Source organism: Esox lucius, chromosome 20, assembly GCF_011004845.1.
Source record: "Esox lucius isolate fEsoLuc1 chromosome 20, fEsoLuc1.pri, whole genome shotgun sequence".
Lineage (NCBI taxonomy): Eukaryota > Metazoa > Chordata > Actinopteri > Esociformes > Esocidae > Esox > Esox lucius.
The window spans coordinates 2,928,797-2,944,030 of NC_047588.1; the positions used below are offsets into that span (position 1 = coordinate 2,928,797).

The 15,234-nt window shown below is 42.0% G+C and overlaps 1 protein-coding gene across 2 annotated transcripts in view; it reads right to left on the reverse strand.

The window, feature by feature from the left end:
- Nucleotides 1-5,227: 5,227 nt before the first annotated feature.
- mms22l (MMS22-like, DNA repair protein) overlaps nucleotides 5,228-15,234 on the reverse strand; it is a 56,808-nt gene continuing 46,801 nt past the window's right edge. Inside the window, exons 25-26 of one of the 2 annotated variants that reach the window (XR_827468.3) lie at nucleotides 6,624-6,775; nucleotides 5,228-6,492 (exon numbers count right to left, since the gene is read on the reverse strand). Coding sequence is in view for 1 of the 2 variants with exons in the window: in XM_010865566.3 (XP_010863868.1) it covers nucleotides 6,700-6,775 (76 nt within the window). In the remaining variant the exon portion in view is untranslated. Of the gene's footprint in view, nucleotides 6,776-15,234 lie in introns of both variants that reach the window. The other variant, XM_010865566.3, reaches the window with a different exon arrangement.

Genomic DNA, 15,234 nt, shown 5'->3' on the forward strand with positions numbered 1-15,234 from the left:
AACACAACGCAGAGTGGGAACACACCACAAACCCATTATATACTGTTCAACACAATTAGATGACTTCACAGTAAAATGCTGTGATGTCCTTCCTGTGGTATATTTAATCAGCATTTACAATTCAGTTTCTAATATGATATTTATTCTGTGCATATACACTGATGAGTGCAAACATTATGACCACTCACATGTGAAGTGAATAACATTGATCATCTAACAAGGGCACATGTCAAGGTCTGGTTAGATGAGATGGTAAGCAAACAATCAGTTATTGTAGCAAATGTGCAGGTTGCAGGAGAAATGGGCAGGAGTAAAGACCTGAGTGATTTTTATATGGGCCAAATTGTTATGGCCATACGCCTGGGTCAGAGCATCTCTGAAACAGCAAGGCTTGTGGGGTGCTCTTGGTTAGTGGTGAGTACCTACCGATAGTGTTCCGAGGAGGGACAAACCACAAAGGCTCATAGATGTGTGAGGGCATCAAAGGCCTTACCGTCTGGTCCAAACCGACAGAAGGCATACTGTGGTACAAGTCAGAAAATGTTGATGATGGTTACAGGAGGTGTGTCACAATACAAGCATTTTTTTCCCTGCTGTGTACAGTGGGGAGAACAAATATTTGATAACCTGTATGTAGAGTTTCCCACTTACAAAGCATGTAGAATGTAATTTTTATCATAGGTACTCTTCAACTGTGAGTGATGGAATCTAAAACAAAAATCCAGAGTTTAGACCAAAAAGCTTGATTTTTGTCTCAACAGACCACATGACCTTCTCCCATTCCTCCTCTTAATAATCCAGATGGTCATTGGCAAACTTCAGACGGGCCTGGACATGTGCTGGCTTGAGCAGGGGAACCTTGCGTGCGCTGCAGGATTTTAATCCATGACGGCGTAGTGTGTTACTAATGGTTTTCTATGAGACTATGGTCCCAGCTCTCTTCAGGTCATTGACCAGGTCCTGCCATGTAGTTCTGGGCTGATCCCTGACCTTCCTCAAGATCATTGATGCCCCACGAGGTGAGATCTTGCATGGAGCCCCAGACCGAGGGAGATTGACCGTCATCTTGAACTTCTTCCATTTTCTAATAAATGCGCCAACAGTTATTGCCTTCTCACCAAGCTGCTTGCCTATTGTCCTGTAGCCCATCCCAGCATTGTACAGGTCTACAATTTTATCCCTGATGTCATTACACAGCTCTCTGGTCTTGGCCATTGTGGAGAGGTTGGAGTCTGTTTGATTGAGTGTGTGGACAGGTGTCTTTTATACAGATAATGAGTTCAAACAGGTGCAGTTAATACAGGTAATTAGTGGAGAACAGGAGGGCTTCTTAAAGAAAAACGAACAGGTCTGTGAGAGCCGAAATTCTTACTGGTTGGTAGGTGATCAAATACTTATGTCATTATTAAATTAATTATTTAAAAATCATACAATGGGATATTCTGGATTTTTGTTTTAGATTCCGTCTCTCACAGTTGAAGTGTACCTATAATAAAAATTACAGACCTCTACATGCTTTGTAGGTATGAAAACCTGCAAAATCGGCAATGTATCAAATACTTGTTCTCCCTACTGTAAGTGCCTAAAAAGGGCACACAAGTGATCAGAACTGGACCTTGGAGCAGTGGAATAAGGTCGCCTAGTCTGGTGAGTCCCGTTTTCTTTTACAACAAGTGGACGGCCGTGTACATGTGTGCCATTAACCTGGGGAAATGATGGCACCAGGATGCATTGTTGGAAGTCGAGAAGCCTTTGGAGGGAGTGTGATGCTCTGGGCAATGTTGCTGGGAACCCCTGGATCTGGTCATTCATGTGGATGTCAAGTTGACTTGTGCCATCATTGCAGACCAGGTACACCCCTTAATGGCAATGGTATTTCCTGATGGCAGTGGCCTCTTTCAGCAAGATAATGTGCCTTGCCACACTGAAAACATTGTTCGGAAATTATTTGAGGAACATGATGAAGAGTTCAAGGTGGCGCCCTGGCCTCCAAATTCCCCAGATCTCAATCCGATTAAGCATCTGTGGGATGTGCTGGACAAATAAAGCCGATCCAAAGCGGCTCCACCTCGCAACTTACAGGACTTGAAGGATTTGCTACTAATGTCTTGGTACCAGATACCACCGGACACTTTCAGGGTCTTTAGAGTTCAGTGGGTTGGTGCTATTATGCCGGCACACGGAAGACCAACCGTGTATTGGGCAGGTGGTCATGTTTTGGCTCATCAGTGTACATGCACTGATAATGGGCTACAGTATCGAGGCACTGACTTAATATAAAATATGAAAATAACAGCCTCATTTAATAGCCTCAACTGTTTCATACAAAAAATACAGTGTAAGTTCAGGACCACTCAGCTCAGCTGGTAAGAGCATGGCACTTGCAAACCCAGGTTTGTGGGTTTGATTCCCCTGGGGGTCTGGTACAAAAAGTATTAAAATGTATGCTCTAATTACTGTAAGTAGCCCTAAGTATTTGCAAATGTTAAATGTACAACCAAATGTTGAATACGTTTCTATATTTTCCACACACATATGTGTTGGGTGGAAATGTGTTTTTGCAATTCCCAAATCACCCTGAGACATCTTAAGAGAGTGGGGTCACAGCCAGGGATCACCCACTGGTGACGGTGACCTTGATGCAGACACAGAATCTATAGAATGGATGTGTCCCATTCAAGTCAAGACTGGGAGTCATTATGAGTACACGAGTTTACCAGATGATTAAACTCATGTTTACCAAATTATCAGGTTTAGAGCTATTTCTATTAACAATGGCAAAAAAGTTTATTTGAAAAAAACAATAAAACAGGTGCAATAGGTCTCACAGGGACATGAGCTAAAACCGAGTGGACATTTCAGCTGTGCATTCAATACAATTTGTATCCCTTGTAGCCTTGGTAGAACAGACTCATCCTATGAAAGAGATGAATTTTTAACCCTCTTTTCAAGTCCTTCCAACATCCCAAAAATGTAAACATTAATTCATTTCAGACGAAAATTTAAACCTGCTGTTTTCTGTCTACTACATGGCAAAATTTGCGTGAAAACAAAAGGAAAAAATGAAGTTGTCATTTAAAGTGTTAATTTGGAGTGCCTAAGACTTGGTTTCTTCAGTGGAAGTCCAAGTAAAACTGTTATCTGATGCAAGTTACACTCTGAGTGGTGGCCCCTGAAGAATTTGCTGCAAAAGGGGTTCCAATATGCAACATGTTTAAGATCCGCCATTCTAAGCCCCATGTTACCCCTGTACAATGCTTTTTCCCCTAATAATGTTACAAATAAACGGAAGTCATTCTGTAACATAAACTGGTACGGTAATAATAAAGCTCCAATATCGATTTAGAAAGTTCTTCATCCAAAACAAAGTTTCACAATGATGGAACTTAATATATTGTGATGAAACAAACAAATGAGCAATGATTTCGAAAACGACAGAAGTGAGATGCGATACGAGAAGTGCCAAAATAAAGCCTGATTGTGTGGAGATTGGGAAGGAAAAGACAAAATGAGAGGAGTAGAAGTAATCTTTCAGACAATCTGGGTGTATAAATGAGGGGATGCAGTATCAGGAAAGGATGTGTGGTTCTGCCTGTAAAGTTGGGCCAACACAAATGGATTAGATCTGAGCTATTTAAGTTTTTATTTTCGATAAATTGGCACAAAAGTGTTTTAGAAATTTTAATGTAGATTTATGGCAAAATGGTTTATTTTAAAAGTCTATAACTCAACATATTGTGGAGAAAGTGAATATATATCTACAAACCCAATTCCAAAAAAGTTGGGTAAAAAAATAATGGAATAATTTACAAACCTCATAAACGTATATTTAATTCACAATAGAATATAGATAACATATTGAATGTTGAAAGTGAGACATTTTGTAATGTCATGCCAAATATTGGCTCATTTTGGATTTCATGAGAGCTACACATTCCAAAAAAGTTGGGACAGGCCGGGAAAAGTTAAATGTACAGATAAGGAACAGCTGGAGGACCAATTTGCTACCTATTATGTCAATTGGCAACATGATTGGCTATAAAAAGAGCCTCTCAGAGTGGCAGTGTCTCTCAGAAGTCAAGATGGGCAGAAGATCACCAATTCCCCCAATGCTGCGGCGAAAGATAGTGGAGTTTCTCAGAGAAAAATTGCAAAGAGTTTGAAGTTATCATCATCTACAGTGCATTATATCATCCAAAGATTCAGAGAATCTGGAACAATCTCTGTGCGTAAGGGTCAAGGCCCGAAAACCATACTGGATGCCCGTGATCTTCGGGCCCTCAGACAGCACTGCATCACATACAGGAATGATACTGTAATGGAAATCACAACATGGGCTCAGGAATACTTCCAGAAAACATTGTCGGTGAACACAATCCACCATGCCATTCGCCGTTGCTGGCTAAAACTCTATAGGTCAAAAAAGAAGCCGTATCTAAACAGGATACAGAAGCGCAGGCGTTTTCTCTGGGCCAAGGATCATTTAAAATGGACTGTGGCAAAGTGGAAAAGTGTTCTGTGGTCAGACAAATCCAAATTTGAAGTTCATTTTGGAAAACTGGGACGCCATGTCATCCGGACTAAAGAGGACAAGGACAACCCAAGTTGTTATCAGTGCTCAGTTCAGAAGCCTGCATCTCTGATGGTATGGGGTTGCATGAGTGCGTGTGGCATGGGCAGCCTACACATCTGGAAAGGCACCATCAATGCTGACAGTTATATCCAAGTTCTAGAACAACATATGCTCCCATCCAGACGTCGTCTCTTTCAGGGAAGACCTTGCATTTTCAATGCCAGACCACATACTGCATCAATTGCAATGTCATGGCTGCATAGAAGAAGGATCCGGGTACTGAAATGGCCAGCCTACAGTCCAGATCTTTCACCCATAGAAAACATTTGGCGCATCCTAAAGAGGAAGGTGCGCCAAAGAAGACCTAAGACAGTTGAGCAACTAAAAGGCTGTATTAGACAAGAATGGGACAAAATTCCTATTCATAAACTTGAGCAACTTGTCTCCTCAGTCCCCAGACGTTTGCAGTCTGTTATAAAAAGAAGAGGGGGTGCCACACAGTGGTAAACATGACCTTGTCACAACTTTTTTGAGATGTGTTGATGCCATGAAATTTAAAATCAACTTATTTTTCCCTTAAATTGATACATTTTCTCAGTTTAAACGTCATCTGGTTTGTATTCTGAATAAAATATTGAAATTTGAAACTTCCACATCATTGCATTCTGTTTTTATTCACAATTGTACAGTGTCCAAAATGTTTTGGAATCGGGTTTGTATTTATATAGTGTCGTGAAAATATATCTGCCCCCTTCCAGATTTCCTCTATTATTGCATATTTTTCACAATGGTGGAGAAAACAAGTAAACTAATCAGTGTGATAACTATTTAAAGAGAACAGTTATCCAACAACAACTGACCCTGAATGAAAGTGATAGCCTCCTTGAACTTAACTGCTTGCGCCATCTTTACCAGCAATAACAGCAGCCAAATGCTTCCTATAATTGTTGTATACAATCCAGCAAAATTGGGGGGTTTTCAAGCATGAACTGCTCATTTAAGTTCCTGCTACAGCATCTCAATGGCGTTCAAGTCAAGACTTTGACTATGCCACTTCAAAACCTTTATATTGTCTCTTTTGCAGTAGGACATCCTACTGCATAACCCAATTATGCTTCAGCTTCAGATCAAGGAATGGTGACCAGACATGTGCTTTCAGAATTTTCTGGTAAAGAGCAGTTCCTTCAATGATGCCAAGTCCTCACACCATCACATTCTTATTGTGAAATGCTGTTTGCTGTACGTCAGACATTACTGGACCTGTCTTACGAAAAGTTCACAGAACATTACCCCAGCTTGGGGGTCATCAGTGTATTTTTTGCAATGTGAGATGTGCACTAATGTTTTTGTTAGCTACGAGGGGTTTTGCAATTCTACCATGAATTCAATTTTTGTGCAGTCCCTTATTTTCGAATCTTGAACGTTCCTTAGCTGAGTATAGAGACCTTCCTAGTTCCCCCAGGGATTTTTGAGTTCTTTGGATGAGTCATTGCTGCAGCCTTGTAATAATATTTTTCTAATTTCTTCAGGAATTATAGTATTGTTGTACTGCTAGTTGAGACCTTGTAGCTTAGTTCACATTAATGGTAAGGTTCTATACAATTAATTTCTTGAGTGAACAGGGCTGGCAGTGTCTGCTCTAAGTGAATCTACTGATCAGTTAAATTTGTTTGATGGTTTGACTGAGGAAAAGAGGCAGCAATCATTTCACACAGGGCCAGTTTGTGGTGGTAACTTTTCTTCTTAAAAAATATACAATTATCACTGAATTTAGTTTACTCTGGTCCTTTATATAGCATTTTGTATGAAGCTCTGAAACCATTTCAGTTTAACGTATGTAATAATACAGGAAATCAAGAAGGGGCAAATACTTTTTCATGCAGTGTATGTCCTTGACAAACTCTACTCTTATTCCATGCCTGCAAAAAGAAGAGACAACACATCATTACACCTTTAATATTTAACTTTTTTCTATATTATTTTCATGCGTTTTCTACAAAGATGGAAACTTGATATTGTATACATTGAACAATGTCTATACATTATGTACATATGCATGGATTTGAAACCCAGGTGATTGGGGTCTGCGGCATAGTCATGAGATGACTTGCTCTCAGAGTCAGGGGTCAGTCCTCCTCCAAACTGCTAATCTCCGCCTGACCGTCATCTCCCAGCAGGGTCAACAACTTCCTGTATGCATTCCTATCACACACACACACACCCATCCCACACAGGGTAAAAGACAGAGAGCAAATGAATTGTCAGTTGCTGAACACTGCATCAAAGTTCACAGTACCCCTCACATACTATCAATGGATTGCAATGTTATATATTATAAATATATTTTTTTAAGTTAGTTTTAAGAAGCATGCTGACTGAGCATTTTACCTAATGCATCTTTACAATACTCGATTAAGATTTGGTTGGAACGACGACAATTCAAAGAGGCAAATCATAGTTTTGAAACAGATTTGACATTAAAGTGCCATTAACGCTGATATTTAGGATTCAGTAATTGCAATATAGGGTTGAGCTCAAAAGTTTGCATACCCTTGGAGAATTGGTAATACATGTACCATTTGTTAAGAAAACATGAGTGAGCAGGCAAAACGTGTCTTTTATTTCTTATGGGATTCAACACACTGACATTTAACAGTAGGTCATAACAGAATGGCACAATCATAAAACAAAACATGGTAACAAAGAAAGAAATGTTCTGACCCCTGTTCAAAGGTCTGCATACTCTTAGTTCTTAATACTGTGTATTGCCCCCTTTAGCATCAATGACAGTGTGTAGTCTTTTGTTATTGTTTATAGGCCCTGAATTCTTACAGGTGGTATAGAAGCCCATTCGTCTTGGAAAAATGCCTCTGGGTCATCTTGCATGAACAGCATGTTTGAGATCTCCCCAGAGTGCCTTGATGATATTAAGGTCAGTAGACTGATGGCCACTCCAGAACCTTCACCTTTTTCTGTTGTAACCACTGGAGGGTCAACATGGCCTTGTGCTTAGGGTCATTGTCATGCTGGAAAGTCCAAGGGCATTCCATGCGCAGCTTTCGTGCAGAAGAATGCAAATTGCCTGCCAGTATTTTCTGATAACATGCTGCATTCATATTGCCACCAATTTTCACAAGATTCCCCATGCCTTTAGAGCTCACACACCCCCAAAACATCAATGAGCCACCACCTTGCTTCACAGTGGGGATGGTATTCTGTTCACTGTAGGCCTTGTTGACCCCTCTCCAAACATATCGCTTATGGTTGTGACCATAAAGCTCTATTGTAGTCTTGTCACTCCAAATTAGTGTGCCAAATGATGTGAGGCATGTGTCAAGGTGTTGTTGGGCATATTGTAATCAGGCTTTTTTGTGGCATTGGCGCAGTAAAGGCTTCTTTCTGGCAACTTGACCATGCAGCTCATTTTTGTTCAAGTATCGTCTTATTGTGCTCCTTGAAACAACCACACCGTCTTTACCAGACCGCGTAAGCGGAGCCAGCAAAGAAGAACGAATGTCTCTTACTGAGTGAGTGAGTGACTGACTTACCTTGTTAAATAGTGTAGTGGTTAGAGAAGCAGACCTGCAAGCTATAGGTTCTGTGATCTAATCTCTACAGTCAAAACAACGTATGCATTTGGATTTGTTTCCGAATAGACAAAAACTTTGCTGGCTATAACCTTCAGTATCTACATTACAGTAAGCGTCAAATAAAACTGTTTACGGTTATTTTGCAACTATTTCTGGGGGATTTTTGAAGTACACATCCGTGCATGCTTTTTGGGTCAGGATAGACCAAAATTTAGCTGGCTACATACATTCAGTAGCCACATTATAGTAAGCCTAAAGTAAACGGTTTACGGTTATATTGCAACTGTTTCTGGTGGATTTTCAAAGGTACGCATCTGTGCATGCTTTTTGGGGTTAATAAAATAGGCCCCTTGGGCAGTAAAATATCAAAACCCCTTGGGCAGAAAAGAGTTGGGATTTCCACGATTCTCTCGTTTTTTCACTTGACGAGAAATGAAATAGCTTTGTCAGGAAAAAGTTCATCCTCAGTCTTGCTAGCAATTGCTCAATTCGTATGACTATTCCAAGTAGTAAGTTAGTAGATACTAGTAAGACTCACTGGCTAATAAACTGTTAAAACAGCCAGTGGCAAAAGCCATACAGTTCATAGACGTAATTTGTGGTGGAGGTAAACTTAATAAGAAACGTTAGTCAGTTTAACACAATGCTTAACGGTGTCTAGCCAATGGCCAAATTAACAGTGCTGTGGTACAGTGGTTAAAGACAGTGCCTCTCATGTGGGAGACCTGTTGCCCTCGAATCCTGTAAGGGCAACAATGTTTATTCATTTTAATTGCGGGCCGACTGAAGTAGGCTTGCCTGATTCCTTTTCTGGTTTTCCAGAGCAGCTTGTATTTCTCCTGAGGTTACCTGTGGGTTTTTCTTTGTATCCTGAACAATTCTTCTGGCAGTTTTGTCTGAAATCTTTCTTGGTCTACCTGATCTTGACTTGACTTGGTATCAAGAGATCCCCAAAGTTTTCACTTCTTAATAAGTGATTGAACAGTACTGACTGCCATTTGCAAGGCTTTGGATATCCTTTTATATCCTTTTCCATCTTTATGAAGTTCCATGGCCTTGTTACGCAGGTCTTTTGACAGTTCTTTTCTGCTCTACATGGCTCAGTATCTAGCCTGCTCAGTGCATCCATGTGAGAGCTAACAAACTCATTTACTATTTATACACAGACACTTATTGCAATTTAAATCCCCACAGGTGTGGGGATTTCACTGTTAATTGCCATTTTCCCCTGTGTGCGTCACCTTGTGTGTCTGTAACAAGGCCAAACAAGGGTATGCAAACTTTTGATCAGGGACATTTGGGTCAAACTTTGTTAGTTAATGTAAACATTGCTGTCCACCTTTAACTAAATAAACTTTGCAACATTATACTGATAGTTGTTTCAGCATGTGGGACAATATTTCCTGTTTAAGCAAGGAGTGCTTATGGGTCAAGAAGATGAGCATTGGAGAAAAAAATTATTGAACTTCGACCATTCCAATATTTTCAATGAAGTAGGGCTGCACGATATATAGTTTCAGCATCGACATTGTGATGTACGCATAGTCATATCGCAGAATGTGCGATTTAGTAAGGTAAACATTGGCATTGTGGCATTGTTGAGATTGTGGATTGTTGACGTGCTGTACGCTGCCTGCTGTTACCTACCTGGCTACCCGCCAAACTTTTTTTCAAATTGACTCTATATAAAATTCTATTTTAAGAGTTTTACCAACGCAATATTTTTATCTGTTGACCTCTTACCCAACTTTACTACACCGGGACTCTTTTTGGACATAATTAACGGAACTACTCACCCCTAAACACCCGAGGCTAAGTATCATTAGTCGAGTCTAGGCCCAAGCCGTCTTTGGAGGGGAACGATCGGCAGGCATTTTCTACCGGTGGCCTTGAAAAACGGAAAACTTTAGTCATTGGCGATTCCATTACCCGCAGTATTAGACTAAAGAATCAGCCGGCGATCGTACACTGTTTACAGGGGGGCAGAGCAAATCTGGGGTTGGTGCTAGCGAAGTCTAAAACTGGCAAGTATAGAGAGTACAGAGATATTGTTATTCACGTTGGCACCAACGACGTTAGGATGAAACAGTCAGAAGTTACAAAGCAGAACATAGCATCAGCGTGTAAACTAGCTAGAAAGATGGGTCGTTATCGAGTAATTGTCTCTGGCCCCCTCCCAGCTAGGGGTGGTGACGAGCTCTACAGCAGACTTGGGCAACTCAATCGCTGGCTGAAAACTGAGTTCTGCCCGTCGTAGGAGGTAGAGTTTGTAGATAACTGGCTTTTTTTTGGGACTCTCCCAGAAATAGGGCCAGGCCTGATCTGCTGAGGAGCGACGGACTACATCCTAGCTGGAGTGGTGCTCTTTTTTTATCTAGGAACATTGACAGGAGTCTCACTCCTATAGCCTTAACATGAGACAGGGTGCAGGTCAGGCCGCAGGCTGTTAGCCAGCCTGCTAGCATAGTGGAGTCTGTCGATAGCGTAGCCAGAGTAGTTAGTACAGCTTTACCTATTGCCACTGTGACTCGTTCCAGGCTGAGAAAAGTTAAACAAGGTAGTGCTAACAAAAACAACCTTATGAAGATAAAGCCTTCCTCCGCCTCTGTCACAAATAAAAATAAAAATGACTATCACCTCGCATCTCAAAATGGGACTCCTAAATGTTAGATCCCTTGCTCCAAAGGCAGTTGCCGTAAATGAATTAATTTCTGACCATAAACTAGATGTTATTGGTTTATGTGAAACGTGGCTAAAGCCTAATGAATTCACTGCCTTAAATGAGGCCTCTCCTCTTGGTTATAATAGTGATCATATCCCTCGTGCATCCCGAAAAGGAGGGGGTGTCGCTAATATTTATGACCGTAAAAATAAATGTACTCTAAAACATATCACTGAGTTCCATTCTTTTGAAGTTTTACTAATGAAAGTTAATCAGGCCGATAAATTGTTTTACATAGCTACTATTTATAGGCCCCCCGGGCCATACACAATGTTCCTCAATGAGTTTCCAGAATTCTTGTCTAACCTTGTAGTCATGGCAGATAGTATTCAAATTTTTGGCGATTTCAATACTCATATGGAAAAGTCCAATGATCCTCTTCAAAAAGCCTTTGAAGCCATAATTGACTCAATGGGTTTCAACCAACATGTCAGGTACAACACATTACCACAATCACACCTTAGATTTAGTCCTGTCACGAGAAATAGATATTGTAGATCTAATAATTTCCCCCCAAAATCCTGGATTATCGGATCACTGTCTTATTACATTTACCGTTAAAACAAGAAATCCACTTGCTCCGCAAACAATTTGTTTCAAAAGCCATACTATAAATTCTCGGACTACAAATAAATTCCTTAATATTCTTACAAGTTCGCTCATTAACGACAGAGTAAATAAATCTGTAAATGATCAAATCGAGGATCTAAACTCAACACTGCGAAATACATTAGACACAGTTGCACCGCTAAAAACTTAAGAAATATGCAACAAGAAACTTGCTCCCTGGTACACAGACAATACTAGAGCACTTAAGCAAGTCATCATCATCATCTTCCGCTTATCCGGGGCCAGGTCGCGGGGGCAGCAGTCTAAACAGAGATGCCCAGACATCCCTCTGCCTAGACACTTCCTCTAGCTCTTCCGGGGGGGACACAGAGGCGTTCCCAGGCCAGCCGGGAGACATAGTCCCTCCGGCGTGTCCTAGGTCTTCCCCGGGGTCTCCCAGGAAGGTGTTCCGGAGGTATCCGAAAAAGATGCCCAAGCCACCTCAGCTGACCCCTCTCAACGTGGAGGAGCAGCGGCTCTACTCTGAGCTCCTCCCAGGTGACCGAGCTTCTCACCCTAGAGGATCGCCCAGCCACCCTGCGGAGAAAGCTAATTTCGGCCGCCTGTATCCGGAATCTTGTCCTTTCGGTCATGACCCAAAGCTCATGACCATAGGTGAGAGTAGGAATGTAGATTGATCGGTAAATCGAGAGCTTCGCCTTTCGCTCTTTCTTCACCATGACAGACCGATACATCGACCGCATTACTGCAGAAGCTGCACCAATCTGTCTGTCAATCTCCCGTTCCATCCTTCCCTCACTTGTGAACAAGACCCCTAGATTTGGAGGTACTGATTCTCATCCCCACAACATCATCCGCAAAGAGCAGAGACGAAATCGTGTGGTCCCCAAACCTGACACCCTCTGGCCCCTGGCTGCGCCTAGAAATTCTGTCCATAAAAATTATGGACAGAACCGGCGACAAAGGGCAGCCCTGCCGGAGTCCAACATGCACTGGGAACAAGTCTGACTTACTGCCGGTAATGCGGACCAAGCTCCTGCTTCGGTAGTACAGGGACCTGACAGCCCTTAGCAAAGGACCCAGGACCCCATATTCCCGAAGCACTCTCCACAGGACGCCGCAAGGGACACAGTCGAATGCCTTCTCCAAATCCACAAAATACATGTGGATTGGTTGGGCAAACTCCCATGAACCCTCCAACACCCCGTAGAGGGTATAGAGCTGGTCCAGTGCCGCCTCAACAGGCACCGGAGACCTTACGGCCACAGCTCCGAGCGGCCGCTTCGACAATGGCGGTGGAGAACATGGTCTACTCGGACTCAATATCTCCAGCCTCCCTCGGGATCCAGTCGAAGCTCTGCTGGAGGTGGGAGTTAAACATCTCTCTGACAGGAGACTCGGCCAGACGTTCCCAGCAGACCCTTACAGTACGCTTGGGCCTGCCGAGTCTGTCCAGCTTCCTCCCCCGCCATCGGATCCAACTCACCACCAGGTGGTGATCAGTTGACAGCTCCGCCCCTCTCTTCACTTAAGCAAGCCTCCAGGAAATTGGAGCGAAAGTGGCGCTCCACCAAGTTGGAAGTATTTAGACTAGCCTGGATAGACAGTACACTACAATACCGAAAATAACTCCCGTCTGCTCGATCAGCTTATTTCTCCAACCTGATTGAGGTGAACAAAAACAATCCAAAATTTCTCTTTGATACAGTTGCAAAGTTAACAAAAAAGCAAAGCTTAGCAAGTGAAGTGGGTCTTCACTTTAGTTGTAATGAATACATGAACTACTTTGATGAAAAGATCATCACCCTTAGAAAACAAATAACTGACTCCTCCTTAAATAGTTATGGTCCTCAAAATCTCAGTTGTCCTTAAAATTTCCTGAACCTCCCTGACCAGGTGTCAATGTGGACACTTGAATTTTTGGATACCGTTTCGCTTGACACATTTACTAAATTTGTAATGAGTTCTAAACCCACAAACTCTCAGCTAGACCCGATTCCAACAAGGAGCTATTTCCTGTGCTAGGTCAGCCAATGCTGAACATAATAAATTGCTCCCTTTCCTCCGGATGTGTACCAAACTCACTAAAAATAAAGGAAATTAAGCCTCTTCTAAAAAAAAATCTAATATGGATCCCGACAAATTAAACAATTATAGGCCAATATCGAACCTCCCGTTCCTCTCAAAAATCTTAGAAAAATGTGTTTCCCAACAACTGAATGCCATCCTAAAGACAAATAACATTCATAAAATACTCCAGTCCGGTTTCAGATCCCATCATAGTACTGAGACTGCACTTGTGAAGGTAACAAATGACCTTCTAATGGCCTCGGACAAAGGTTCCGCATCCGTCCTGTTGCTTCTTGATCTTAGTGCTGCTTTTGACACTATTGATCACTCCCTTCTCTTAGAGAGACTGGAAACATATTGGGCTACATGGACATGTACTAGCCTGGTTTAAATCTTATTTATCTGAAAGATATCAGTTTGTTAGTGTGGATGGCATATCCTCTGACAAGTCAAAGGTATGCTTTGGTGTTCCTCAAGGCTCGGTTCTGGGCCCATTATTGTTCTCACTATATATGCTCCCTCTGGGCGATGTAATCTGAAATCACAATGTAAACTTTCACTGTTACGTTGATGACACACAGTTATATATTTCAATGAAGCATGGAAAAGCCCCTAAATTAGCTACTTTGGAAGCATGCGTTTCAGATATTAGGAAGTGGATGACAGAGAATTTCTTGCTCTTAAACTCAAGGAAAACAGAAATGCTCGTTTTAGGACCCAAGAAAAAAAGAGCGTTGTTAGCAGATCTCACTGTGAACCTCGATGGCTGCATGGTCGTATCCCAAAAAACTGTAAAAAACCTAGGCTTTACCCTTGACCCTGACCTCTCCTTTGAAGAACATATAAAATACACTCACCTAAAGGATTATTAGGAACACCTGTTCAATTTCTCATGAATGCAATTATCTAATCAACCAATCAAATGGCAGTTGCTTCAATGCATTTAGGGGTGTGGTCCTGGTCAAGACAATCTCCTGAACTCCAAACTGAATGTCAGAATGGGAAAGAAAGGTGATTTAAGCAATTTTGAGCGTGGCATGGTTGTTGGTGCCAGACAGGTCGGTCTGAGTATTTCACAATCTGCTCAGTTACTGGGATTTTCACGCAGAACCATTTCTAGGGTTTACAAAGAATGGTGTGAAAAGGGAAAAACATCCAGTATGCGGCAGTCCTGTGGGCGAAATGCCTTGTTGATGCTAGAGGTCAGAGGAGAATGGGACGACTGATTCAAGCTGATAGAAGAACAACCAAGGTATGCAGCAAAGCATTTGTGAAGACACAACACGCACAACCTTGAGGGGGATGGGCTACAACAGCAGAAGACCTCACCGGGTACCACTCATCTCCACTACAAATAGGAAAAAGAGGCTACTATTTGCACCCAAATTGGACAGTTGAAGACTGGAAGAATGTTGTCTGGTCTGATGAGTCTCGATTTCTGTTGAGACATTCAGATGGTAGAGTCAGAATTTGGCGTAAACAGAATGAGAACATGGATCCATCATGCCTTGTTACCACTGTGCAGGTTGGTGGTGGTGGTGGAATGGTGTGGGGGATGTTTTCTTGGCACACTTTAGGCCCCTTAGTGCCAATTGGGCATCGTTTAAATGCCACGGCCTACCTGAGCATTGTTTCTGACCATGTCCAACCCTTTATGACCACCATATACCCATCCTCTGATGGCTACTTCCAGCAGGATAATGCACCAT